Source organism: Dendrobium catenatum, unplaced genomic scaffold (genome assembly GCF_001605985.2).
Source record: "Dendrobium catenatum unplaced genomic scaffold, ASM160598v2 fragScaff_scaffold_621, whole genome shotgun sequence".
NCBI classification, from domain to species: domain Eukaryota; kingdom Viridiplantae; phylum Streptophyta; class Magnoliopsida; order Asparagales; family Orchidaceae; genus Dendrobium; species Dendrobium catenatum.
In genome coordinates this window covers 14,314,308-14,339,904 of record NW_021319083.1, presented here as the reverse complement: position 1 = coordinate 14,339,904, position 25,597 = coordinate 14,314,308, and the positions used below count along the sequence as shown (strand labels likewise).

Sequence of the window (25,597 nt, the reverse complement as noted above, 5' to 3'; positions counted from 1 at the left end):
GCTCAATGAGTCAGCGAGTCGAGTCCGGTCGAGCTTGAACTTGAGCTCATATATCATACAAGCTTTAACCTATACAATCTCAATCTCGTTGCTCATTAAGCCGAACTTACAAGCCAATAAACAAGTCACTCAGATCAGTTAATGGGTTCATGTTTTAGGTCGGAAAAGCCGCGAACGATCCCGATGGAGCCAAAATTTCATGTCAGACCTGCGGAAGAATCATTGTCAGCATCAGGATGTTAAATTGACAATTGCAGTAAGCTTTTCATACTGAAGTTAAATTCAAAAGCAAGATATTCTCCTTCTGTTACTTACAGTGCACAAATCAGTTATTTCTTGTTAGGAGGATATCCAAGCATTCAATGATCAAAGAAAAGAAGCCATGTGAGCTGCTTTCTATAGAGCTCATGATCACAGATTTGAGTTCAGCTCATTCTGTTCTTCTTAAATGTTTCCACTATTTTTGAAATAATTAACCTGCATGAAAGTAAATTCTTTCATTCTAATTTTTGGATTTTGGATTGATTGGTGAGATGAGATCATGAGAGTATGGAGCTATTTTCCCTGTAAAGAAACCTTCAGACTCAAATCAGAATCCTGATTTTCATTAATGTTTGCAGTAAGCTTTTTATGTCTACTTTTTACAATGAATTCTTAGAAGCAGCAATTAAATAATAGAAGAGATTTTGGCCTGGATGTTTTATTTATTTATTTATTTTTCTTTATTTTTCTTTATTTATTTATTTTTTTGGCCTGGGATATTGTGACTCTGATGATGGGAAAATTATTGAATTTATTTTAAGATGAATATAATGTGCGAGTTGATTGATTGTTTGTTTATTATATTTATTGGGCTAAAATTTTAATTAAAGTTATTTATAAAATTAATTGTTAAATTATTATGAAAAAATAAAGTTTTTTTAAAATTATTGTTAGTATTAATTTTTTTTTTGAAAACGACATCATTCTAGCGGCCACAATGTAATTATTATTAAATTTTCTGAAAAGTCGAAAAAAATTATAGCTAGATCTGCAATCTGTTAGTTTTTCCTTGGTATGGATCTTGCCTAATCCGTTGGGTAATTATGGGTTAATTAACAGTGCAGAAATTAATAGTTCTGCTAATTACAATATATCGCCATCCCCCCAATTATTATTATGGAAAATTTCTTTTTTTTTTTTTTGTTAAGATAAATTTTCATCATAACATACTATAATATTTTGTTAAGATTGACTATTTTCTTATAAGAAAATTAGATCATTTAGATTGCAAAGATTGTAAAGTTATTCCGAGTGAAAATTTATGTACCCAACATTGATTGTTAGTTTTCGACTTTAAGATAAAAGGGCAGAAAACAAAAAATAAAGTAAAACGATATTCTAGGATTAGATGGGGGCTTTTAAAGAATATTAACAAAAATATTTTTGAAAGTAAGATTTTAGATTTTAAGATTTTATATGTGATGAGGATGCTAATGTTATATGAAAAAAAGTGGCTAATGATATTAAGAATATTGCAAAAGATGTACTTGGAGTATCAAAGGGAAAAACTCATAATAGTAAAAATAGTTGGTGGTGGAATCCAAATGTGCAAGAAAAGATTAAAAATAAAAATATTTGTTATAAAAATTAGTTTAATTTTAAAAATTCTAATAATTGGGAAAGATATAAAGAGGCTCATAAGAAATATAAGAAAGCAATTTGCGATGCAAAGACCTTAGCTTTTAGTGATTTATATAATAGATTAGATACTAAGGAGGGAGAAATATATATGTATAAGTTAGCCAAACAAAAAGATTGGAGTAGTAAGGATTTAGTTCAAGTGAAGTCTATTAAGGATGAAGATCAAAAAATATTTTTCTTAGAAGATGATATTCAATAAAGGTGGATGAGATGATTTGCTAAACTTTTTAATGAAAATTGTGAAAGTAAGATTGACTATAGTGACCTTAACACCCTAAATGAAATTAAAGATTTCTATTTTTATCGGCGTATTAGTAAAATCGAAGTTAGAGAGGCTTCAAAGAAAATGAAGGGTTGAAAAGCTGTTAGACCTGATAATATTCCAATAAAGGTGTGGAAATGCTTAGGAGATGAAGGATTTTTTTGGCTTACTAAACTTTTTAATACTATTTTGAATATTAAAAAGATGTCAGACGAGTGGAGAATAAGTGTGTTAATTCATATTTTTAAGAATAAAGGTAATGCACAAGATTGTGTGAATTATAGAGGAATTAAGTTAATGTGTTATGCTTTAAAATTATGGGAGCGAGTTATGGAGCATAGGTTCCAGTGTGATACTAATGTTTCTCAAAATCAATTTGGATTCATGCCGGGTAGGTCAACTATGGAAGTCATACATTTATTAAGAGGTTTGATGGAGAAATATAGAGAAAATAAAGAGGATCTACATATGATATTTATTGATTTAGAAAAAGCATATGATAAAGTTCCAAGATAAGTGCTATGGAGAGTTCTTGAAAATAAACGAGTTAATAATGCTTATATTCAAATCATTAAAAATATGTATGCATGAGCTATTACTTGTGTTCAAACACAAGGTGGTTTGACCAAGTATTTCCCTATTTCTGTTGGGTTACATCAAGGATCAGCCTTAAGCTCATATCTTTTTGCTTTAGTCATGGATGTTCTCACTAGACATTTGCAAGAGGATGTACCTTGGTGTATGCTTTTTGTTGATGATATTCTTCTTGTTTATAAGACTAGAGAGGGAGTTAAAAGTAAACTTGAATTATGGAGGTCAACATTAGAGACTAAAGGTTTTCGCTTGAGTAGATCTAAAATGGAATATATGGAGTATAATTTTAGTAGTAATAGACCTAGTGAGGGGATTGTGACTTTGGGCGATCAAGTCATTAATAAGAGTACACATTTTAGATATCTTGGATCTGTTGTTCAGAGTGATGGTGAAATAGATGGGGATATTATTAGCAAAATTCAAGTTGGATGGTTGAAGTGGAGGAATGCATCAAGCTTATTGTGTGATAGAAAAGTATCCCTTAAACTTAATGGGAAATTCTATAAGATGGTAGTGAGGCCTGCAATGCTTTATGGTGCTGAATGTTGGCCATTTAAAGAGAAGAATAATACTAAGTTAAGTGTGGCAGAGATGAGGATGCTCAGGTGGATGAGTGGCTTTACCCTTAGAGATAGGATACGAAATGAGAATATACATCAAAAGGTTGGAGTAGCTCCAGTAGAAGATAAGATTAGAGAGAGTCGCCTTAGATGGTTTGGTCACATAAAACGTCAGCCTTCCAATGACCCGGTTAGGAGAGTAGAGGTATTATATTTGACTTATGTTAAGAAAGTTACAGGCAGACTTAAAAATACTTGGTTATAAAATATTAGGAATGATCTTTCTTTATTAGATTTAAATGAGAATTTGATCTTTAATAGGACACAATGAAGAAAAAAGATTCATGTAGCGGACCCCACATAGTGGGATAAAGGCTTGATGTTGTTGTTGTTGTTGTTGTGAAGTTACTGTGAAATAATTAATTTAAAAATTATTGTGAATCTTATATATATATTCTTTTCTAAAAATAGAATAGCTACTTCCTAAACTATTATGTATTAACAACTTTAGTTGTTAAAAACAATTTTTCATCATACAAATTTTCAAAAAGCAAAAGAAAGCTGAGAAAAAGTTATCCCAAATATATTCAAAGATTAAAAAAACAATCATGATTACATTTTTTTCGTTTTTAATCAATTTGACATCTTATTCTAACAGCATGACTTAAATTTTACACCAAAATATATATTTTTCTCCTTTGTTAAAATATTTGCATGGAATATTATAAGTTTATAATATTTTACAGAGATTTATAAAGATATTTTAAATTTCAATTTTTTGTTATATCATAATGTAATAAGAATAAAGAAGTCAATAAGATAAAAAACATTATATTTATATGACTTTAGCAACATGATATTATGCAATTCATCAAATTGTAATAATGAAACATTCACACAAATCAGATAAATATTCAGTTTTACATTTATAAGATTTTATTTCCTACTAAATTCTTACAACCTTCACTACTATTTGCTGTAAGCATTGAAGAAATTCCTGAAGCAATAGAACTATGAATGTGTATTTTACATCTGCAACCTCAGATCAGGCGGAGCTTAACAGATTTTTGAACCATTGAACAGAATTCTTTGGATATCTCTTGAGGTTGTCGTTATAATCCACAAAATACAATCCAAATCTGGCAGTGTAGCCTGCTGCCCATTCCCAATTATCCAGAAGAGACCAAACAAAATATCCACGAACATCGCAACCATCATCCCTGCAATAGAATGCTTGAAATCCATGAATAAGGACTTGGGATTTTCTTTTTTCAAGATGATTTGAAGTATCATATGTGAAGTTCTGGAGCTTAAATTTATACCTTAAGCAGAAAAAGCATCATGTAGACTACGGTTTCGTTTGGGATGGCTTTCTTATTCCTTCTAAAAGCAACTTTTTAGTTCAAAATTTTTATTTTTTTATTTGAAAGCTGCTTTAAGAAGTAGCAAAAAAGCTGTCCCAAACAAAGCCTACGTTGAGGGTCATTTCTTAATCCAAATTTGCTAGTCATTTCATTAAAAATGTTTTATGGGCTTTTTTTTATTTTGAATATTGAACTAGAGTATAAAATGTCAGCAAAGCATGTATAAAATTCATGAGTTGTTCTACATTGATCTTCTTTTTTACGTTCTATTCTTTTTTGCTTGCTATGTTTTAGATGTTTAATAAGTAAATCTCACAAAGAAGTAAATAAAGATACAAAAGTTGAGAGAACTACTTAATAGCAGCAGACAAGTTTCCAAGATATTCACTATGATATCTGATTCTCTTCTCGTCTTTCAGGGCATTTTTTATGGAGATGAATGGATTGTTTGAATCATCCATCCCTGAAAAAGTTGTAGGATTTCAGTAATAATAGAATTAAAATGTTAATACATGAAATAATCATATTATAACAGCATATGGAAGACATTTGCTCACCATTCTCTGTAATGATAACTGGGGGATTTCCATACTTATCTTTGATGTAGTTCATAAGACTTCTCAAACCTCTAGGAACAATGTAAAGCCATATGGAAGAGGACTGTAAGGTAAAACAGTAAGAATACTAGTTATGAAAGCCCATAATGTTATGTTGTGTAGTTTAATAAATAACTTAAAAAAAAAAAAAAATCTAATGTGGACTTGATCTTCGATCATTAGAGGTGTTTTGCATAGATCCAGTTTTTTTATTAGGAAGGAGAGTTTCATCATTAGGATTAATTATTCTGTGCGGATGCAGAATGCCGTCCAGAGATCAACCAGAATGTGTCATGTCACCCCTTGCTTGGTACCGCAGCTCGGCACTGTTGACGCGCATTCTGATTGGTCTCCGAACGGCGTTCTGCATCCGGTCTTCGCACAGAATAATTTCTCCATTATTAGATAATGTTTATTTAAGAGATTAGGATCGTAAAACTCCACAATCATTATCACAGTGAAATTTGCAACATCAGCAACAAGATATACCCATCAATTATGTGAAACTAGATAAAAGACTTAGTGCAATGGTGCATTTACCTTAATTTTATTTCATCAAACATGCAATAATACATACATGCACACACCAAATAAATTTATGACCAAGCCCACCACCCATCTCATCATCATCATCAGCCTTGTCTCAACCTATTTTCTGAGTGCAGCTTGATATAATAAACCTACTCTATGCAAATACACTTATGACCATACGCACCCAAATTCAATCAAATGAACAGTATAAGAAAATTACCCTGTCTCCGATGGGATGTAGTCCCTTGAAGGCTGCAGATGATTAAAATTTATCCAAGTTAGTAATAAGCAAGGAAAAACAGATAAACATATACATTCAATAACTGCTCGTGAAAAGATCTAAATGCTCATTTTTGTTAAAATTAGTATAAATATGTACTTCACATAGAAAATATTTTGAAACTTGGAAGGCTTGGACTGCAAACTTACGCAAATTAATGGTTCCAGAATCTGCCAGAGCATCGTTGAATACAACTCCAATCAAATTAGTTGAATTTTCCATGGCATAATATGTAGTGTAGTGATTTATACCAACAAAATCCAAGGAACCCTTAACCAGTGCAACATCTTTGGCCGAAAATGTAGGCAATCTATTTCCAACTCTTTCTCTCATTGAGCTTGGATATTCCCCAAAAAATATGGGATCCATGAACCTGTCTTAATAGCAAAATAATTTTAGTCGGAAAAACACGGCAAATTGTAATTTAGGCTTTATTTGGGACGGCTTTTTACTGCTTCTTAAAGTAGCATTTTAATACAAAATTTTTAATTTTTCTACTAGAAAGCTACTTTAAGAAGCAGTAAAAAAACCGTCTCAAACGAAGCCTTAGACAGCGTATTTGATGTGGTTAGATAACATAGATAATTCTTTTATTTCACAGAATATTATCTTCATTTCATTTGCATGAATCTTCCATTTACTAATTTTCGTATGGAAAATGTTCTATAACTCAATAGCTGCATACTCATGAATAAGGTCCCTGCAAAGACAAGTATATCATTCTACTAGTAATTCATTAATATCTCCTGACAAACTTGAAATATGGTAAAGGAGTTTGAGAACCAATTCTGATTAACCAGCTTCTATCATTAACATTCTGAATTATGTTCTACATAAAATTCAGTGAAAAATCAGTTTTTTTATTATTCTATGTTCGTATATGTTATATAAAGATCATGATTAAGAAATGCAGAAAGAAGCAATATAGTTTTACCATCCAAAATGAAAATCCAGAGCTCTTTGAGTAGCAGCAATGTCTTTAGAAGCATTTGAAATGGGTTCGTACCACATAACGTCGAATGACATCCCAATAGAACCCTTCTGTACTGCCTATAAACATGAACCACAAAATAAAGATATTCATGAGTACCCCTTCTCTCTCTATCTCTCTCTAGGCCTACTTGAACAGTAAATGCATGTTATACATCCTAAATATGCATATAATATCTACATCCAAATCCATACATTAATGCACATATTCAGAAAGAGAGAAGCATGTTCATTCATGTTCATGCACATAAAAATATGCATAAATACAATATAATTTACGTTTATGGATGTGTTAAGCCCATACATGTATGTTCATGTTTAAGCATATAAATACGTTGGTGCATTACATAACTTTCATGAGAAAAAACGTGTAGAATTACCTTATATTTTCTCTTATATATGTTGACAGCAGTAGCATGCGATAGGAGGATATTGTGGGCAACAATATAAGGTTCAGTCCTTGAATTCCCTCCTCTACAAAGGAGGTGAAGGAGAATGGAGCAGTGTCCAGGGGCTTGGAGTCCAACATCATAGCCTTGGATTGCCAAAGTGTGAGGTTCATTGAAGGTTATCCAGTCCTTAACCCTGTCTCCGAATGCATTGAAGCATGTATCGGCATAAGTTGCAAAATCATTTCTGTAGTAGATCACAAAAATTTGGCCTCCTTAGTTGAATTTCTTGAGTGATGGAACGAAACAAAGAACAGAAACAACTCCTACTGACTAACTCTACTCAATTGTAAGGAAGAACTTCTATCATCTCTTTGGAATCAATTAAGAAGAATAAGATTTAGGCTTCGTTTGGGACGGCTTTTTTACTGCTTCTTGAAGCAGCTTTCTAGTACAAAAAATTTAATTTTTATACTAAAAAACTACTTCAAGAAGCAGGAAAAAAGCTGTCCCAAATGAAGACTTAGTCTTTAGTATTTAACTTTGGTTAGCCAGAGAAAAATTCATGGAAGAAGTATAACACTACTTATGAGAATTATTTATTTCATGGAGATTGCATTATCTTGTCGGAAATCCTATCAGGGTAAGGGAGGATATAAAACTATATCTAGTTATAGTTGAAAAGTTTCTACCAAATGAATTTTCAGAAAGTATGGCCATCAGATTGCCGATCACTTCATGGAAGAACATATTACCATATCTGCAACTGAAGGCAAACACAAATAAAAGTCAAGAAACAATATAATTACATTATTTGGGTACTAAGCCATCCTCTGTATCTGTCTTCCAAGGCTTGAGGAAGGTCCCAGTGGAAAAGTGTAACATATGGTTTGATTCCTGCAAATGTAATGCATATTGTAAGATAGCTATCCATGAAAACTTAGTTCTCAAAATTATAACATATTGTTCGTTCCATTAAATAATGACTTTGCATTTTGTTTTCCTACTTACCTTTCGCTAGCAGCGCATCTATCAATTTGTTGTAATGGTCAATCCCTGCTTGATTAACTTGGCCAGTTCCATCTGCATAGCACTCAAGATTGTTATGAAGTAATGTGGAGGTTCTTTTTTTCTGAAAGTTGCATTTAAAATGCAAAAATAGGGAGGTTCTTTAAGCTAACATTATTGCACTATATCGGTTTTAAGTTCCTTTTTTTTTGTCTTTTTAGTTAGGATAAGGCTAATGATAATAATGATATTGACATGTGACCACTAAACCATAACTAAGAAGGGTATCAAAGTTCTCTTAATTTTTCATGTCACAGTTCTCTATTTTCATACTAAACAATATATTCCAGCACACTATTTCTATACAATACCTTCAAGCTTCATGAGCCAAAGCTTATGACCAGTGGTGGAACCGTGGAACTAGGGGAAATTAAGGGTCACTTTAAATTCTACTTCTACCATTGTTTAGAATCTTTGAACTTAAGGTCGATCTATGATGATTATAGTTTCCTATAAAATTAGTTGTGAAACTACTGTGAGGAAAGTAGAGTTTAAGAGTTATTGTAGGTATTATATTTTTTTTCCCTTAAAAAATATTTTAGATAATAGCTTCTAACAATTACCAAGCTCTAGCAGATCTAGTTATGAAAAGCTCTTTATCAACAATATAAATTTTTTAGATGGTACATGGAAATGACAAGGAACATTCTTGGAAAAGTAAACATATTGAATCAAAGAAATGTTACTTGGAAAAATACGGGACCAAGCAATTGAAAACCTATAAGCATCCATTCCAATATCAGCTATGAGCTGCACATCTTCCTGCAACAAATATTTTGCATAGTTAAAACATTCTGCATTTTTTCTCCTTAATAAAACAGACTAATATAAAGCTTGACCTCGTATCTGTGATACTGATCAACAGCAACATCAGCATTGCTGAAATCTAGCACCTTACCTGCATATTAGAATAAAAGCATTTATCTTTTATCCTACCATTCAAATTACAATCAAGAAAAAAATATAAAAGATATAGCTCAATTTATTGTTTACCAAAGGAATGGGCAAACTTATCCCAAACTGTTGGTCCTCTTCCATCCTCATTAACAGCTCCCTCATACTGCAAAAAGGAAAATATAATGAGAAGTTTGAAACTAGAAGGATTTCATTGGCTCTTTTGAGAGATAACGAGCATAGTTGAGAATCAAGTCATATGTACTTCAATCATTGAGCGTAGATAAAAGAGAAAAAATATCAACGCACAAAATATATTAAAAATTTTATTCAAGTTCACTCAATTGATAACTATATCATATTGTCATTACTACAAAATTCACTATGATTTAGATTGTGGAGTTTTGCAGCCCAGAGACACCACTTAAAGACAATACCACCACTACACTATAAAGAAAAAATTGGAATTGAAAAAAAAAATAGTGAAATCCCGAAAACCAAAATTGGATAAGACTTGATTTTCGGGATTTCACTAAATCATTGGTTGGATAAGATTTGATATTAGGAAGTCTAATTTTTATAAGTCTTAGTCCAATTTCAGTGACTAAGACTATGTAAGCATTTATATTACGTAGGAAGTCTAATTTTTATGAATTATCATGGATAAGATTTGATTTTTATTTTAAATATTGGTGATAGCAAAACTCAAGATTAATTCATACCTAAATTTTAAAATTCATGACTATCAACTCGAGATTTATTCACGCTTGTTTTTTATAAATGGACGCTATCTAACTCAAATTATATTCACTTTTTTACTTTCAATCTATCAACTCATGATGCAACTATAAAAGGGAGGAGAGATCTATGATTTAATACATCCCATAACAAGAAGCAATAAAGAGAGAATAGGAAGAGAAAGAGAGAGTAAAGGGGTGTCATCGAGGGTAGTTCTTCAATTTCTTCAACAAGGCATATATAAGTGTTGTTATTCTCACTTCTAGCACTAACATAAGCTCTTCGTAATTCAGAAAATATATATCATATGGACTTCTATAATAAAAGGGAATGAGAGTAACTAGAGTAATAATGACATCTCTTTTTTCACATCTAGCCATCATCTTCTCAGTAGATGACTACATTTTCTCTTAGCTAACAAAGTTGTATTTTTTTTCATATCTTCAACTTTGTATGAAGTATAATCCTTTATGTATCTTTATAAAGTTTAATATATTATTCAAACTCTTTGCGGTTATGGATGTAAGCCTGAACACATAAATTTTGGTATTCTCTTTTTGTAGTGCTTATATTTTGTGGTTTATCATACCTGCTCCAAGGTTGAGGTGCTCTCTTTCCTAATAGTTTCTTCTTAGGATAACAAATTAAGCTTCATAACTTAGCAATGTATGAGAGATCCTTATCAGTTCAAAAAATTCACATTACATCTAAGATTCAAAAACACTACTACTTTGCAAGCAAAGAAAAATAGAAAATCAGCTCAAGATATTTTTCTCAAAGTTCAAGATTGTCCATGATTCTTATAGTATACGTTTTTACTGCTTTACAAGATAATAAGAAGACCGTTATGAACAATTACTTCGAAAATATAATATTGTTTATGTTACAAATTATCAAGAATTGTTTGTCTTCAACTTGAACTAAATTTTGAGGAGGATATCCAAAGCTTTTTTTTTCTTTTTTTTCAAAGTAAACCTCACATGCTTCCAAAGTTCACTCACGTGGCTGGTTCCAGATTCCAGAGTTGCACAAAATCCATAATTTCGCTTTTACGAAAAGCTCATCAAGTAAAGCAATTTTCCTTTCTCACATGGCAGAACAAAATTGACCTTCCTCCATTGTTCATTCCCCTCAACATCCATTGACACCAAAATCAAAATGAACAAAACCTTCTTCAGACTCAAAAACAAACAAAAAATTCAAAACTTCTCAAAACCTTTCACAAAATTTCAAAGTGGAAAAAGCCTGCCTCTTTGCGCATTTCCGATTGAACTCAAGAACAAAAGAATAAAACAACAGAAGTCCAAATTTATAAGCTTTCAAGAACACCTGATATGCAGAAGAAGCCGTTCCAAAAACAAACCCATTTGGGAAGCTCCCCCTGCTCAATCCATTGCTCACCGAGAGGCATTCCTGAATCCCACAAAGCACAAAAAGAATGACCAAAATGCCATCTTTGAACGCCATTAGAGCTCGAAAGAAAGCTCCAGAGGTGAATAAAGAAGCCAAGGAAAACTGCAAACTTTTTTTACTTCGAAATAAATTCAAGGTAGCGATTCTAAATAGAAGTGCGGCCGCTAGTTGCCACCTCAAGAAACCGAATTTCTTTGTGGGGCTAGAATGAGACTGCTATGAAGAAAGAGCGTGTGAAAGCTGAAAGGCTGTAAAACCATTCACACCTCTCCTTGTAGCTAATAAAAGAGGCAGCAGCGGCTTCAGCTTTCTGTCTTCGTTTAGAGAAGGAAAGCTGTTAAATATTCAGATTTGCGTTCTGGTATTTATTTAGTGAAGCGGCTTTGCTTTTATTGAAAAGGTTGTTAGATGTAAGTCTCAGATACAGACATTCAACTAATATTAGCCACATAAATGTGTACACAATTATAAGTATATAAAGCTTCCGCTTTGAAGGGCTGAACTTTTTGGTAGTATTATGAGAAAAATTATTTGTTATGGGCAATAATTATTTAAAAAATAATAATTGCTACTATATATTAACAGATATGACTATAAAAATATTATTTTTCTATTAAAAAATAATCAAGTTCTTAAATGCAAATCAATGAGAATAAATGCTCAAAATAGAGTCCAACTAAATATGTGCATGCATCTATATGCTCTTATTAGTATTTCAATGCTCATTCTCTCTCTTACAGTACAAAAAATTTATATCATATTAGGATTCGTTTGGCACAGTTTTTTTATTGCTTTTGAAAACTACTTTTCAGTGCTGAAATTCAACGAAAACAGTGAAAAGCAATGGCCAAACTATCCCAAGAGAAGCCGTAGGTTTCATTTAGGACAGCTTTCTTAAAAGCTGTTTTTTAGTAAAAAAAAATTTAATTTTTGATTAATAAATTGATGATATTGAAAAAATATATTCCATAGTCAAATGCTTAAAAGACTTATCAATGACAAGCTGCGTATGCTGAAAAAAGGGCACAAAATGTGCACCAAATCATTTGAAATATTGCCTTCTGTTGCATTCCCAGTACATGAGAGAAAGAAATTTTCTTGCTAATTACACCCAATTTGACACGTTTATTTTGTTTGATTTTTTTTTTGGACCTTGTGTGGCTTTACTAATTTAAAATGAAAATTTGAAGTTATGCATTTTCTTGTGTATTGGCTGTTTGGAATAGCTTTCTCACAACTTTTACTTCAAATCACAATTACAATTTTATTTTGCTATTATTTTCTTGTTGTTTATTAAAAAAAATTCTGATCGGAAGCTACTTTTTATAGGCAGAGTTGTTCATGATTTTTTATTTTTTTAAAATATATTTATCATATTCATAATGGTTTTAAAAAGGTTATATTTCTCATAATAACTACACAACTTTATAAAATATTATATTCATTCCAAACAAACTCATAGTTAAATAACTAAAAAATTTGCAAAAAATTCAGAATTATATTAAATTAATAATTTTAATATGATATTCGATTTAAATGATGTTATAAGAATTTGATTGTTAATTTATCGATGCAAGATTTTAATATGAGCGTTATAAGTCTTAAAAAAAATTATATTGATTATTAGAAAAGTCATATTTTTATGATTAATTAAAATAAAAGGAGCATATATATTTTTACTCCATATTATTTTTATTATCCATATAATTGAAAATTAATATGAATTGAATATAAATAATATTTATTTTTTATTTGGGAGGATATAGTATTTATACTTCGTACTATTAAGGCTGTTGCACGAAATAAGCTATTAAGAGTTGTATGCACCAATTTTCATTAAGATTCGTGCACCTAAATAATCAGCATTCATTGCGCTCGCTTTTTTAGTTTGCGGCAGTTACGCTGCCCGGCCCACAAACGTGGCCACCTGGTTCAGATTGAGACAGAAATCCTATACAATGCTAGTGCTTTACCATAGAATACTTAGAGCTTTGTAGCCTTTGGATCTGCTTTGCCGGTATGAACTGATTGTCGTGATCATCTAATAATAAAGGCTTGGCTCTTAACGTAGATCGAAGGAGAGGTTATTAAGCGAGCCGTCCGATTTTGTTATTGTAAATAATAAAAATGCAAGAATGAACAATGAAAACGTTGTGATGAATATTAATTGTGCTTCTACTGTTTACAGTCACAAAATTGAACGAGTTTGTATGTTCGAACATCTCGCATAATAATCTCTCAGATTGAAGAGGTTTAAAGTGATTCTTTAGCTCTCTAGCTTTCTCGATTGTGCGGAGCCATATATATTCCTTAGTGGGAGCATAAATTAGATTTTTAAAATATTTTATTAATTTTTTTCGTCATTAAATATTTTATGATTTTCATAGCAAAAAAACGCCTCAATTCAGCTATCGTCCAACATTAAAGTCGTAACGTTGTTAACAACTAATTTTCATTTCATTATTTCCCTCTCTAACTAAAAAATAAAGAGAAGGTACTCAAAATAAAAAAGTGAGAGAGGGTTACTTGCAATCAAGACGCTCATCCTTAAAGATGTTTTAAGAAATAGGAAGAAAACCGCTCCAAACAAAGTCTAAAGAAGGATTAATTATTATGTGCGAATGCCGAACATCATTCGGAGATTAATCAGCATGTGCCACATCACCTCTTGCTCGGTATCGTGGCTCGGTACTACTCTGTACTGCTCGGTACCGTGGCTTGATATTATGTCATCCCTTGCTCAGTACCGTGGCTCGGTACTATTCTGTATCGTTTGGTACCGTAGCTCGGTATTGCTAATGTGTCGTATTCTGATTGGTCTCCGGACAACGTTATGCATCCTATTTCTACAACGAATAGTTTCTCCTGAAGAAGTCAACGTACTTCTGCTACCACCCTAATTAAATATTATGATAAATCCTCGCTAGGTGTTATATCATATTCTTTCATGCATCACCACACTTAGCTTATTGGGTTTTGCGTCCTTTGCTTTGACATATGAGAAGGTAGGCTCAGTATTTTCTGTGGATATATTCCTATATATGAGGTTGAAGCTTCCACGCGTTCAGGACAAAAGAAGAAAAAACTGGATGTTTTATTGATATAAAATTATTTTTACCTTCTTGCTGTTCTTCTTTGATGTTGATCCATCTGATAGATAGTCTTCATATCGTCACCTTTCTTTTTCACCTATGCTATCTTATTCTTGCACACCACAGAGAGAGAGGAGCTTATTCTTCATATCTATCTTCTTTCTTTTTTACCTATGCTAGCTCTTCCATTCTTGCACACTACCAGGAGATCAGGTAAGTAGATGATGACATTGTAGTGTTCTAGAATTTGAGAAATTATTGCTTGAATTCTAACAAGATAATATTTTCTTTGTGATTGTCGTTGGAAAGTGTACAATGAGTGGGAAGCATGTTGGAGTTGATTACTAAGGCACTGTTTGGTAGCACCCAGGATTTGATTTAAGTAGGATTTCATAGATTTGCTCAATTCGGATTTCAGAAATCTTGAAAACTGTTTGGTAAACATTCATGATAAATCATATTAAATTACGTGTGACTGTTTGGCTATAGAACGGATTTAATGAGCGGACTCTTCCTCTCGAGCCAACAAATTTCGTAAATCCAACAAAAAAATAAGATTTTGAAAATTCGGGATTTAGCACTAAAAAACTGAATTTTTCGTTTACGACGGCTTTCATTTGCCGTGAGATTTGATTTTGTATTTTAGGTTGTTTGACTGGGTTTTGCTCAAATCCGCCTCAAATCCGGCGTAAATCCGGCTACCAAACAACCCGTAAGGGTTATGGTCAATGTATATTCTTGTAATGATAGATGATCTTTAACTCAATAAAAAATAATTGTGATAATAAAGGATAAAAGATGCAGTAATTATTATTTTAGTCGTTCGTTCTCTTATTTTTTTTATGTTGGACAAAGCTGATCCAAACAGGAGATTTTCTTTACTAGGTCGCCCTAAAGTATATCCTTGATAGAATAAAAAATAAAGCAACATCTTTATCTAGAAGAAGCTGAAAAACTTCCTAATATATGCTGCTAACACTTATCTTTTTCACTATTGTTAAGCAATTCCTCCTGCAAGATTTATGGTGGAAAATGTTGGTCATTTAAAAAGAAGTAGAATATTAAGTTTAGCTAGTGTTGTGGAGATGAGAATGCTCGGGCGGATGAGTGTCTTTACTCTTAGAGACAATGTATGAAATGAGCATATAAGTGAAAAAGTTGGAGTAGCACAGTGGAAGATAAGATTAGAGAGAATCACCTTAGATTGTTTGGTCGCATGAAACGGCGGGCTTCTGATGATCTGGTTAGGAGAGTAGATGTATTAGATTTTGCTTATGTTAAGAAAGGTAGATGTGGATCTAAAAAGACTTGGTTATAAAATATTAAAAATGATATTTCTTTTCTATATTTAAATGAAAATTTGACTCTTAACAGAATAAAATGGAGAAAAAATATTCATGTAATCAACCCCAGATAGTGGAATAAAGGCTTGATGTTGTTGTTATATTGTTGTTAAACAATTCCCCTCTCTTTTGATTCTATTCTCTTTATTTGTATGTTATTGTGGGATCCAACCTTATTATGTTAAGAATGTTTTAATGATAACAAAAGACATGGGTATAAAAACTTAAAAAAACTGTATAATCTTGATACGTTATTAAAAAATTTATCTTGATCATGCACGAATCTCAAGGCAAAATCAAATCATAAATTTTTCAAATTAAATTTGGAATCATCCAAACTCCAATTTCAACAAACTTACAGTCAAACTAAACATCTCAAAAGTACGAACCCAACGTCACCAAATTCAACTCAATACGAGCCCAAATGGGTCCAAATCAAAGACTCAAAACCCATTTAAAAAGTTAAAACCATAAACTGAATGACCAAATAATTTTCAAACTTGACATGCTTATAATCGAATCGAGTGGCTAGATAAGACGAATCCAACGAGCCCAAGATCGTCAAATTTTGATATTATTAAGACATTCAAATCCTCAATAAATGATCCACAATCAAGGGGATCAACATCGATCTTCCATTCAAAACACTCCCAACTTACCCTTGATCTCCTTCTTCTTTATTGGTCATGCCACTATTAGAAAGCTATAAATAGACCCCACATTTCTCATGGAAGGGGGACTAAGGCAGAGGAGAAGAAAGAGAAGGAAGATAGAGAAATTAGAGTTCTCTTTCCACCACACTCATCCTCGATCACCGTCAGACTTCTGCCCGATCGTTGACTGACGCCGAACTTTTGCCTGATCATCGACTAACATCCAACTTACGCCCGGTCACCAACTAATGTTGGACTTTCTCCCAGCCATCAACTAATACCAGATTTCGTGTGACTGTTTGGCTATAGAACCGATTTAAAGAGTGGACTCTTCCTCTAGAGCCAACGGATTTCATAAATCCAACAAAAATTAAAATTTCAGAAATCCGGGATTTAACATGAAAAGGCTGAATTTTTCGTCTATGGCGGCTTTCATTTGCCGTGAGATTTGATTTTGCATTTTAGACCATTTGGCTGGATTTCGCTCAAATCCGCCTCAAATCCAACCTAAAATAGCCCCTAAGGGTTATGGTCAATGTATTCTTGTAATGATAGATGATCTTTAAGTCAATAAAAAATAATCATGAAAAGGATAAAAGATGTAGTAATTATTATTTTAGTTGTTCTCTCATTTTTTATGTTGGTCGAAGCTGATCCACACGAGAGATTTTCTTTACTATGGCGCCCTAAAGTTTCTCCTTGATAGAATAAAAAATAATATCAACATCTTTATCTAGAAGAAGCTGAAAAACTTCCTCCTATATGCTGCTAACACTTACATTTTTTCACTATTGTTAAGCAATTCCTTCTGCAAGATTTATGGTGCAAAATATTGGTCATTTAAAGAGAAGTATAATATTAAGTTTAGGTAGTGTTGTAGATGAGGATGCTCGGGTGGATGAGTGTCTTTACTCTTAAAGATAATATATGAAATGAGCATATACGTGAAAAGGTTGGAGTAGCTTCATTGAAAAATAAGATCAGAGAGAGTCTCCTTAGATGGTTTGGTCACATAAAACGGCAGCCTTCCGATGACCCGATTAAGAGAGTAGATGTCTATATTTTGCTTATATTAAGAAAGCTAGAGGTGGATCTAAAAAGACTTGATTAGAAAAATATTAGAAATGATATTTCTTTACTATATTTAAATGAGAATTTGACTCTTAATAGAATAAAATGAAAAAAAAAAAAAATCATGTACCTAACCCTATGTAGTGGGAAATGTAATAATCCTTATCTTAACTCAGGTAAATATTTTTTCTAGAGTCATTATAATTCTAAATCACAAATCGTCTTCGTCATAGTGTTGTTATTGTAGTATTTTAATTACACGAATATTTTCGTAATTTTTTAGCACCGGTGAAAATCCTTAAAAAATTAATATATGTCGATACAATTGAAAATTTTGGGACTGTCAGATGTCCATTTTGCAAACCAATTTCATTGATATTTTCTATATAAAATGAATTATAGATACTGTTTTGTTGTTTATTACTGATAGATGATATTAAATAGCTATGATTGCAATTTATTAAAAATAAATAAATAATTCTTCTAATTTTGATTCTGGGGTATCACAAGATAAATATATGATGTTGTTGTTGTGTTATTGTTAAGCAATTTCCTTCTCTCTCTCTTGATTCTCTTTTCTCTTTATTTGTTTGTTATTGTGAGATCCCAACTTATTATTTTAAGACCATTTTAATGATAATAAAAGACATGAATATAAAAAACATAAGAATAACTATAATCTTCGGATATTTCAAAGGTTTACTAAAAATGTAATCATATATTTACACATCTTAATAAAGTATTTACAGCAAATAAGAGATCTCATATATCATATTTATATTTAATTAGTAGAAAATTTTTACTCAACAGAACACTCAAACTACTGGGAACAATTATTACGTCCTTCGACCAGACATAGAGGAACATCTGGTCGGAGGTCAAATCGCGCCAAAAAACAAGAAATACCGAGCAAATACCGAGTATACCAAACAATAACGAGGAATACCATCACGTGAAAACCCAATACCGAGTTATACCGAGCTATACCGAGCAATACCGAGTTATACAAAAGTTGTACCGAGTTTTTGCTCGATATAACTCAGTATTGCTCGATATAACTCGGTATTGCTCGATATACCTCGTTATTATCAAATAATACCTAGAAATACCAAGAAAATACCAAATTTTTTTGTGGGATTTTGCCTCTGACCGGACGTTCCTCTGCTCGGTATAACCTTGTTATTGATCTTCACAGGACGTGAACAATGCTCAATATGGCAAATGCTCATCCATACCTTCCTTGTCCTTTGAAAAATTCAAGAGAGATAATATTTATCATTCTATCATATTTAAAGGCCTGTGTTGTTTCTCCTTTTTCTACATCAATTTGTGGCAGCGAGATTTGGAGCCCACAGCCTCCTTTAATTTAATGCTATCTGATAATGGACCACCAAAAAAAAAAAAAATCTTTATAACAAAACAATTATTATTTCATCTTCCCACTGATAATGCTTGCTTGCATTATATGCCAATATATAAATATTTTTAATTTTATTTCTCAATTCAAATGTTATTGTCACCAAGAATGACAATTGTTGTCCCTCATAAAGTTTTGACTCTATAATCATCAACAATATCTAAGCCTCTCATTGCCACCAAAGTTGGTGCTGACGAGAATTTTAGCTCCACTCTGTTTATAGTGCAACTGAATCATTGAGCAGCCGTCTGTCAGCCACTATTATCAACCACTTTTTCACTTTATGTAACCGCTTAGAGTACTTTATTATTTGCACATTATCCTTCTACTATTATGTATAAAGCTACCTCTAAGTGTATTACAGAAATCATTAATGGATACAATGGTTAATGTTCATATTATCTTTACCTTTCTACAGCTCATCCTGTTGCTATCGTGTGAGTTTAATGTAGTAAGCATTCCACAGGAGCAAGCCATTGTCATTAAGCCCAACATTTGTTATCATTAGTAATGTCGAAGGCACCCATCACCCTGACGAATACACATCGACTACACTAAAACCCCAATGGTCATTGTAGCTTACATGCTTTGATTATGGCCCTTGTTGATACAAATGTTATCACTCATTGTCCGCACCAAGACCAACGACATCCATCATCATCAATAACTTTAAATATCACATTCATCACTAGGCCACATTCACCTTTGCCATCGTCATCAACGCCTAACATCATCACTAGTAGCGATGCTTGTTAATGCTTGTTAATGCATGTTATCACCTAAGATGTTGAAATCAGCTATCACCACTGACTCATATGCTTTCCATCGTCGACAAAATTGACATCTATCATCACTGAGGTCAACAATCATCATTGCAAATATTAAAGGCATCCAAAATTTTCAACAAGTTGATCTCCACCATTCATTACAGATACATCTAGTGATGATCTCCACCATTCATTCAAACTACAAATAGTGCCAATTTGTTGAAGCATGAGCTTAGTTATATATGTAATTTCTTTTCTATATTTTATTTAAGACAAGGAAGGACCAGTGATAATTCATTATACAAAAATATAAATATGTAAATATATGCAAATTTCCCCCCAAAATTTTATTAATAGCATCCCTAAAAAGCTCACCGTCGGGAGCTCTAGTTGGTTCAAGTTAGGGTGCTCGGATACAAGGCAACGAGCCAGACCCTACTCTTCAATTTTTACAGTTTTCCAAGTCTCCGAGTCCTCGATGGAAGACGACGATGAGTCTCCTCCACTTGCCGTTCGCATCGATGAACTGCCGGAACCGATTCAACTGGAATCTTCCTTGTGCTCAGACACTTCCGGGGGAAACAAAGAGGAAGCTACCGTGGGAGTCACCGTCATCACCGGCTATCTCGGTGCCGGCAAATCTACGGTGTGTTCGAACTTTGAATCACGATTAATATTCTCATTTCTTACCTATGCTAATAATTTTTGTATTATTCTTGTTTTTTCGTAGCCATTTCTTGATGTCAATCGGTTTATGGTGTTTGTTTCGATGGGGCTTTGCATTGTTTGATCATTTAGGGTTTTGAATATTTTGCAGATTTTATTTATATTTGCTTATGGTATTTGTCTATTTGATAAAGGAACAGTAGAATTGGGGGTAATTTTGTGAGGTAAAGGAGCGTACAGCTTTTGATTAAATTTCCAATTGCCCAAAGCTGCAGTGGCTGCAATATGACAGCTATCAAGTAGAAGTGTACTCTGTCATTTATGGTGATTTGGAAAAGATAATGGGTGGCCAGGTTGGAGATTCTGGATGTGCAAGAATGCTGTATTGAAGGACGGAACTTTACATTGCTTGCCGAGAAGGCCCAATATTTTTATCTCCACTGGTGATTCTCCAGTTCACCACTGTGCTCTGTTTCTCCTCATCCTCTTCATCTTTCCGTCCTGTTCTCGTAATTATTTCTTTAGAGTTTATTCTGGCAGGATTAATTGATTTTAGATGCTCCAGGTTGAATTTTGACTGCTCTTTTACGTGTTAAGTTCAACTAGTTAAATGACTGTAAAGAGTAATGCTTCCCAAGCTCAGCAAGTTAACACACACACACACACATATACATACATATTTAGGTAACTTAAGCGGGTGTAGAAAGCATTTATTTAATTGTTGACATTTTAATTTGATGTAGTGGATCGTCGGAAGACTCGACCTGCAAGAAGGATTTCGTTTTCTCAATCCAGGGAAGAAGAAGAAACAAGCTTCAAAGCTTTAAAAAGGAGATAATATTCATTCAATGCTTTCCCTACTACAAAACCTGCTATTTATAAAGCTAAAAGAGCATTATAGAAGCTAGTTCTAATAATTAGATAAAATGTTCCTAAGGAGAATTATTAGCTTAAAATGCTCCGCATCATTCTCCCCTTGCGTAAAAAGGCTCGACTCCGTCGAGGCTCGTCATCGGGAGATGGTAGATATCGAAATCAATCCTCCTGGATCGAATATTTTGAATGCAGATAAAATATTCTTCCATGTATCTCCATCAAAAGAAACTGGTAAGGCATCAAAAGGAGCTGGCAAGGCATTAGCATCCTTTAAAGCAAGCTTGGGTTCCAGATTGTCAATCTCCACATCACTGACTGCCATACTTCCATGTATAGCGTCACTAATTGCTTTGTCTTCAGATCTGACAGCAAGTTTCATCTTAGATGCTTGGCAGAGGCCATTAATCAGCGTGTTATAAATATGAGAATTAGGATGACAACCTTGTCTAGCCATCCGATCAAAAATGCTAACTGTTTCCTCTAATCTATCATTCTTGCACAAACCATTAATCATAGAGGAATATGAATAAACATTTAATATGTTCTCTCCATTCTTCTAGGCCACATTCAAAGCCTGCAGAGCCTTGCCAATGTACCCACTCTGACATAATCCATGAATGATAACGCCATAAGTCACCTGATCGGGCTGGAATTCATTGCTTATTTTCAAGTGCTCAAAAAGCCAAGATCTGAGTATGGAGACTGATCTGTCCGGCAAACCTCGCTGAGGTCTACAGGCCTCCTGCTCCATCATTCCCATCTGATGAAAAGCCCTCTGTTGCCTTAAATTCTGATCAATAAGCCTTAGCTTGGGTGTCTTGTTAATAGCTGCCTGTGGAATTACCGTGCCATCATAATCCAACAAAATGGCTCGGCTCTTAGACCTCTGATAGGATGAAACAATACCATCAATGTTGAGCTTCCGGAAGTTCGGATCAAGTGCAACAACTCTGAAACCAAATCCCAAACCAATTTCCCAGCATCTCTTCTTGAAGTGGTCCTTGCATGTCCTCTCTAAGTCGAGCATAAATGACTTGGACCAGTAAACAGCATCATGAGTGCTGACATAACTGTAGTGCATTTCATGGCGAACTTACTTCTCTACATCATTCATTGATATTGCTTCGTTCATAGCCTCTGCCGTCAACTCTGTGTTCCAAGGATTAATTCGAATTGCTCCACTAAGTGAAGGAGAGCATCCGATGAATTCAGAAACCACAAGCATGCTCTTCTTTGAACCATCTGAACCAGAACCAGAATCCGATCCGGAAGCAATTCCTTGCCTACTGACAATGTATTCATAAGGTGTAAGGTTCATTCCATCCCTCACTGCAGTGACCACTACACAATCTGCTATTGTATCGTAAGCAATTCTCTCCTCAATTGATACTGGCCGATCAATGAAGACAATAGGTTTGTAATCAGCATTCCTAAATAGCTGATTGATCCTCCTGCAGCTCTGCTGAATCTCCAACTGGATCTCTTCAAGACCCCTTCCCCTGCCCCTTGCAGGGTTGTCAATTTGCACAAGGACAACATTGCCCTGCCACTTGGTGTGTATCTTCAACATTTGTTCAAAGACCAAGAGCTTGAGATTTATACCTTTGAATATGTCCATGTCATCGACACCTAGGAGGACCATCTTTCCAGCTAATTGATGTTGGAGTTGCGAGATGCGCCAGTCCTTATCCGGCAAGGCGAGGGCTGATTGCAGCTGCCCCATGTGAATACCCACCGGCATGATCTTGATTCCCACATTACGACCAAAGTACTCGAGTCCTATATAGCCGCGCTTGGACTGATACTCAATGCCTAGCATTCGGCTGCAGCAAGAGAGGAAGTGGTGGGCATAATCGAAGGTGTGGAAGCCAACCAGGTCGTAGTTGAGAAGGGCTTTTAGGATCTCCTCACGCACAGGAGGGTGCGATAGATCTCCGATGAAGGGAATGGGCTGTGTAGGAAGAATCTCATCCGGAGGTGATTGAAGCGGCGGCGAAGGAAGGTAGGGATCAACAGAGTGGCGCCGGCGCCATTGGAGCCACCTGGGAACTCTGCGTTCGAGTCGGAGTCAGCGTCGGGCTGTAGATCTGCTTAGATAGTGGGTACGAGAGCGAAATTGAGCTGGACGAGCTGGACGGGAAAACTTTGGTCAAATGGAATCGGAGTAGTAGCTGTGAGTGTTGGATCTCGCATCTCCGAGTCCAAAGGAACGGAAGACGGGAGTTCTGTGCGTGTTCAGATGAGCTGAGCAGAGGCGGAATCAACCATAGTAGCGGCAGTTTCTTCGTGGGTTTCCATATCGCAATCGCTAGGTTTGCCTTTCTCAGTCGGAACAACCACATTATGTTCGCTTATGCTTCGCGGATCAGAAACCCGCTCGACGGGCTCTAGATGGTGGGAGGCGTTGAAGACGCCCTCGGGTTGGTTGCGAACTGCGCGAACAGGCGGAGGATCTCGCCATCACAGAGGTAGCTTGAGCGGCGGATACACGGGCGGCGGATCGTGCCATCGGAGAGGAAGTTCTAGCGGAGGGTAGTCATCAACGACGATGGGAGAATGGTGGGACTGATGGCGTTTGCGTGAAGCGGACAAGGAGATCAAAGAAGAAGAAGAATACCTCGGTATGGTTGCTGACGACATTCGCATCTTTCTTATTGCCCGAAGGTTCCTGTCGATCCGATCCAGTGAATCCTTCGCTTGAGATTGATAGAAGGCGATCCGGCTTCGAGCATCGTCGACAGCCCACCTTCCTTGGCGTCGGTCGTCGTTGACCGCCAATCTTATTTTGCGGCTTCGATCGTCGTCGACAGCCGACCTTCTTCCGCAGTCCATCGATCTTCACAAGCTCCAGGCTCTGATACCAACTGATGTAGTGGATCGTAGGAAGACTCGACCTGCAAGAAGGATTTCGTTTTCCCAATCCAGGGAAGAAGAAGAAACAAGCTTCAAAGCTTTAAAAAGGAGATAATATTCATTCAATGCTTTCCCTACTACAAAAACTGCTATTTATAAAGCTAAAATAGCATTCTAGAAGTTAGTACTAATAACTAGATAAGATATTCCCAAGGAGAACTATTAGCTTAAAATGCTTCGCATCATTAATTGTTTGGTTTAAATTAACTCTAAATCCTTGTTATATTAATTGTGTTTGATATACATGTTTTATTGTTTTGTTAACTAAATCTAATGTTATATCTCATATTTACCTTACTTTTTAGATGTTCTAACCTTAGGCATTCACTTTGGTTGTCAATGGTGACTATGCCACTCAACTAAGTTGTTGCCTTGTTGGTGATGTTTTGCAGAAGATATTATGATCCAACCTTAAGCTATGATATGAAATTTGGTGTTGGAGATCTTTGGGTATAGGTTTTTATTCCTGATATTTGATAAAATGCATAAAATTATGCACCTCAGAGAATTCATAGGTCACAAACTCTTGATATTTACATATTATTTGTTATTTCCGTTGAAAAAAAAACACAAATACAATCAATTTAGAAGAAAATTCCAATGACCTTTGCTAAGAATGCATAGAAATTTTAGAACCAAGAAAACTATGCAACAAATTGACATTCGTGCACTTGGTGAAAGTTATGTTGTGCAAGATCTGTATAAAATTAATCATGTAATCAATCCAATAACTAAGTTAGAGCCACCTAAATTGGAAGAATCAACCCTTGTGCTTGTACATTGAGATAATATATTTTTTAAATATTCAAATCTCTCAGTCAATCAATGTGTTGGCTTATTGCAATAAAAGGAATTAACTATAACTTTTATTAAATACAAAATTGATTTATTAGGTTTTTTTACAAGACAAATACCCTATTTGTAATTACAATTCATTTGGAATTTTCCAAACAATCACACATATATAGAAAGAAAAAAAAAGATCCCTTGAAATAGAAAATTGTTGACATTTCTTGAAGGAATATAAAAAATGCTATAGCAGAGGAAAAATTATTCAACTGCAAATCCATCATTTTGATCACAAGATGCCCACATCTCGTGTTGCAGACACTAGTGAGGTGGAGGAATCTCGCAAGTCCCGCACTAGAGAAGAATGGAGAAGTTAGCTACGTGCATGTTTTGTTGAATCTTGATAAATTCTAGTCATCTGCAGGAATCACAACTAAATACACTAGATATTATAACCCAAGGGTGTAATATTTGCTAGGGCATGACAACTCCAGAAGATGAGAAAACAATGACCAGCCTTTGAATAATAAAACCAGATGGTTCATCGAAATAACTATGCATCACTTTGAAACCTTGATTTCTATTAGTTAAAGTAGTACATTTTAATCAAGTGTATTTATATATATATATATATATATATATATATAT

The 25,597-nt window shown here is 34.1% G+C and overlaps 2 protein-coding genes and 1 pseudogene across 5 annotated transcripts in view; 1 reads left to right on the top strand and 2 right to left on the bottom strand.

Moving 5' to 3' along the window:
* Positions 1 to 3,961: 3,961 nt before the first annotated feature.
* LOC110115944 (beta-glucosidase 6) lies at positions 3,962 to 11,472 on the bottom strand. The gene is made up of 13 exons (XM_020849362.2): positions 11,279 to 11,472; positions 9,311 to 9,377; positions 9,157 to 9,215; positions 9,004 to 9,079; positions 8,261 to 8,332; positions 8,059 to 8,146; positions 7,241 to 7,496; positions 6,805 to 6,920; positions 6,020 to 6,243; positions 5,811 to 5,842; positions 5,021 to 5,123; positions 4,818 to 4,926; positions 3,962 to 4,319 (listed from the first exon to the last, which is right to left on the bottom strand). The coding sequence occupies exons 1-13, from the start codon at positions 11,414 to 11,416 to the stop codon at positions 4,145 to 4,147; spliced, it is 1,515 nt and encodes a 504-aa protein (XP_020705021.1). The 5' UTR covers positions 11,417 to 11,472; the 3' UTR covers positions 3,962 to 4,144.
* Positions 11,473 to 20,065: 8,593 nt separating this feature from the next.
* LOC110115937 (COBW domain-containing protein 1) overlaps positions 20,066 to 25,597 on the top strand; it is a 24,838-nt gene continuing 19,306 nt past the window's right edge. For 2 of the 4 annotated variants that reach the window (XR_003700845.1, XM_020849352.2), the window contains exon 1: positions 20,067 to 20,351. Coding sequence is in view for 3 of the 4 variants with exons in the window: in XM_020849352.2 (XP_020705011.1) it covers positions 20,184 to 20,351 (168 nt within the window). In the remaining variant the exon portion in view is untranslated. Of the gene's footprint in view, positions 20,352 to 25,597 lie in introns of all 4 variants that reach the window. The other 2 variants (XM_020849351.2, XM_020849350.2) reach the window with 2 other exon arrangements.
* On the bottom strand, positions 21,194 to 23,708 carry LOC110115946 (annotated as a pseudogene).

What these genes read in the sequence shown, in the direction of transcription:
- LOC110115944 (XM_020849362.2), bottom strand. Translation starts at nt 11,416, where the DNA reads ATGGCGTTCAAAGATGGCATTTTGGTCATTCTTTTTGTGCTTTGTGGG. An exon ending in CGGCTTCTTCTGCATATCAG is followed by an intron (nt 9,378 to 11,278) that starts GTGTTCTTGAAA and finishes TCCTTTTTGCAG; the next exon opens with TATGAGGGAGCTGTTAATGA. An exon ending in ATCAGTATCACAGATACGAG is followed by an intron (nt 9,080 to 9,156) that starts GTCAAGCTTTAT and finishes TATTTGTTGCAG; the next exon opens with GAAGATGTGCAGCTCATAGC.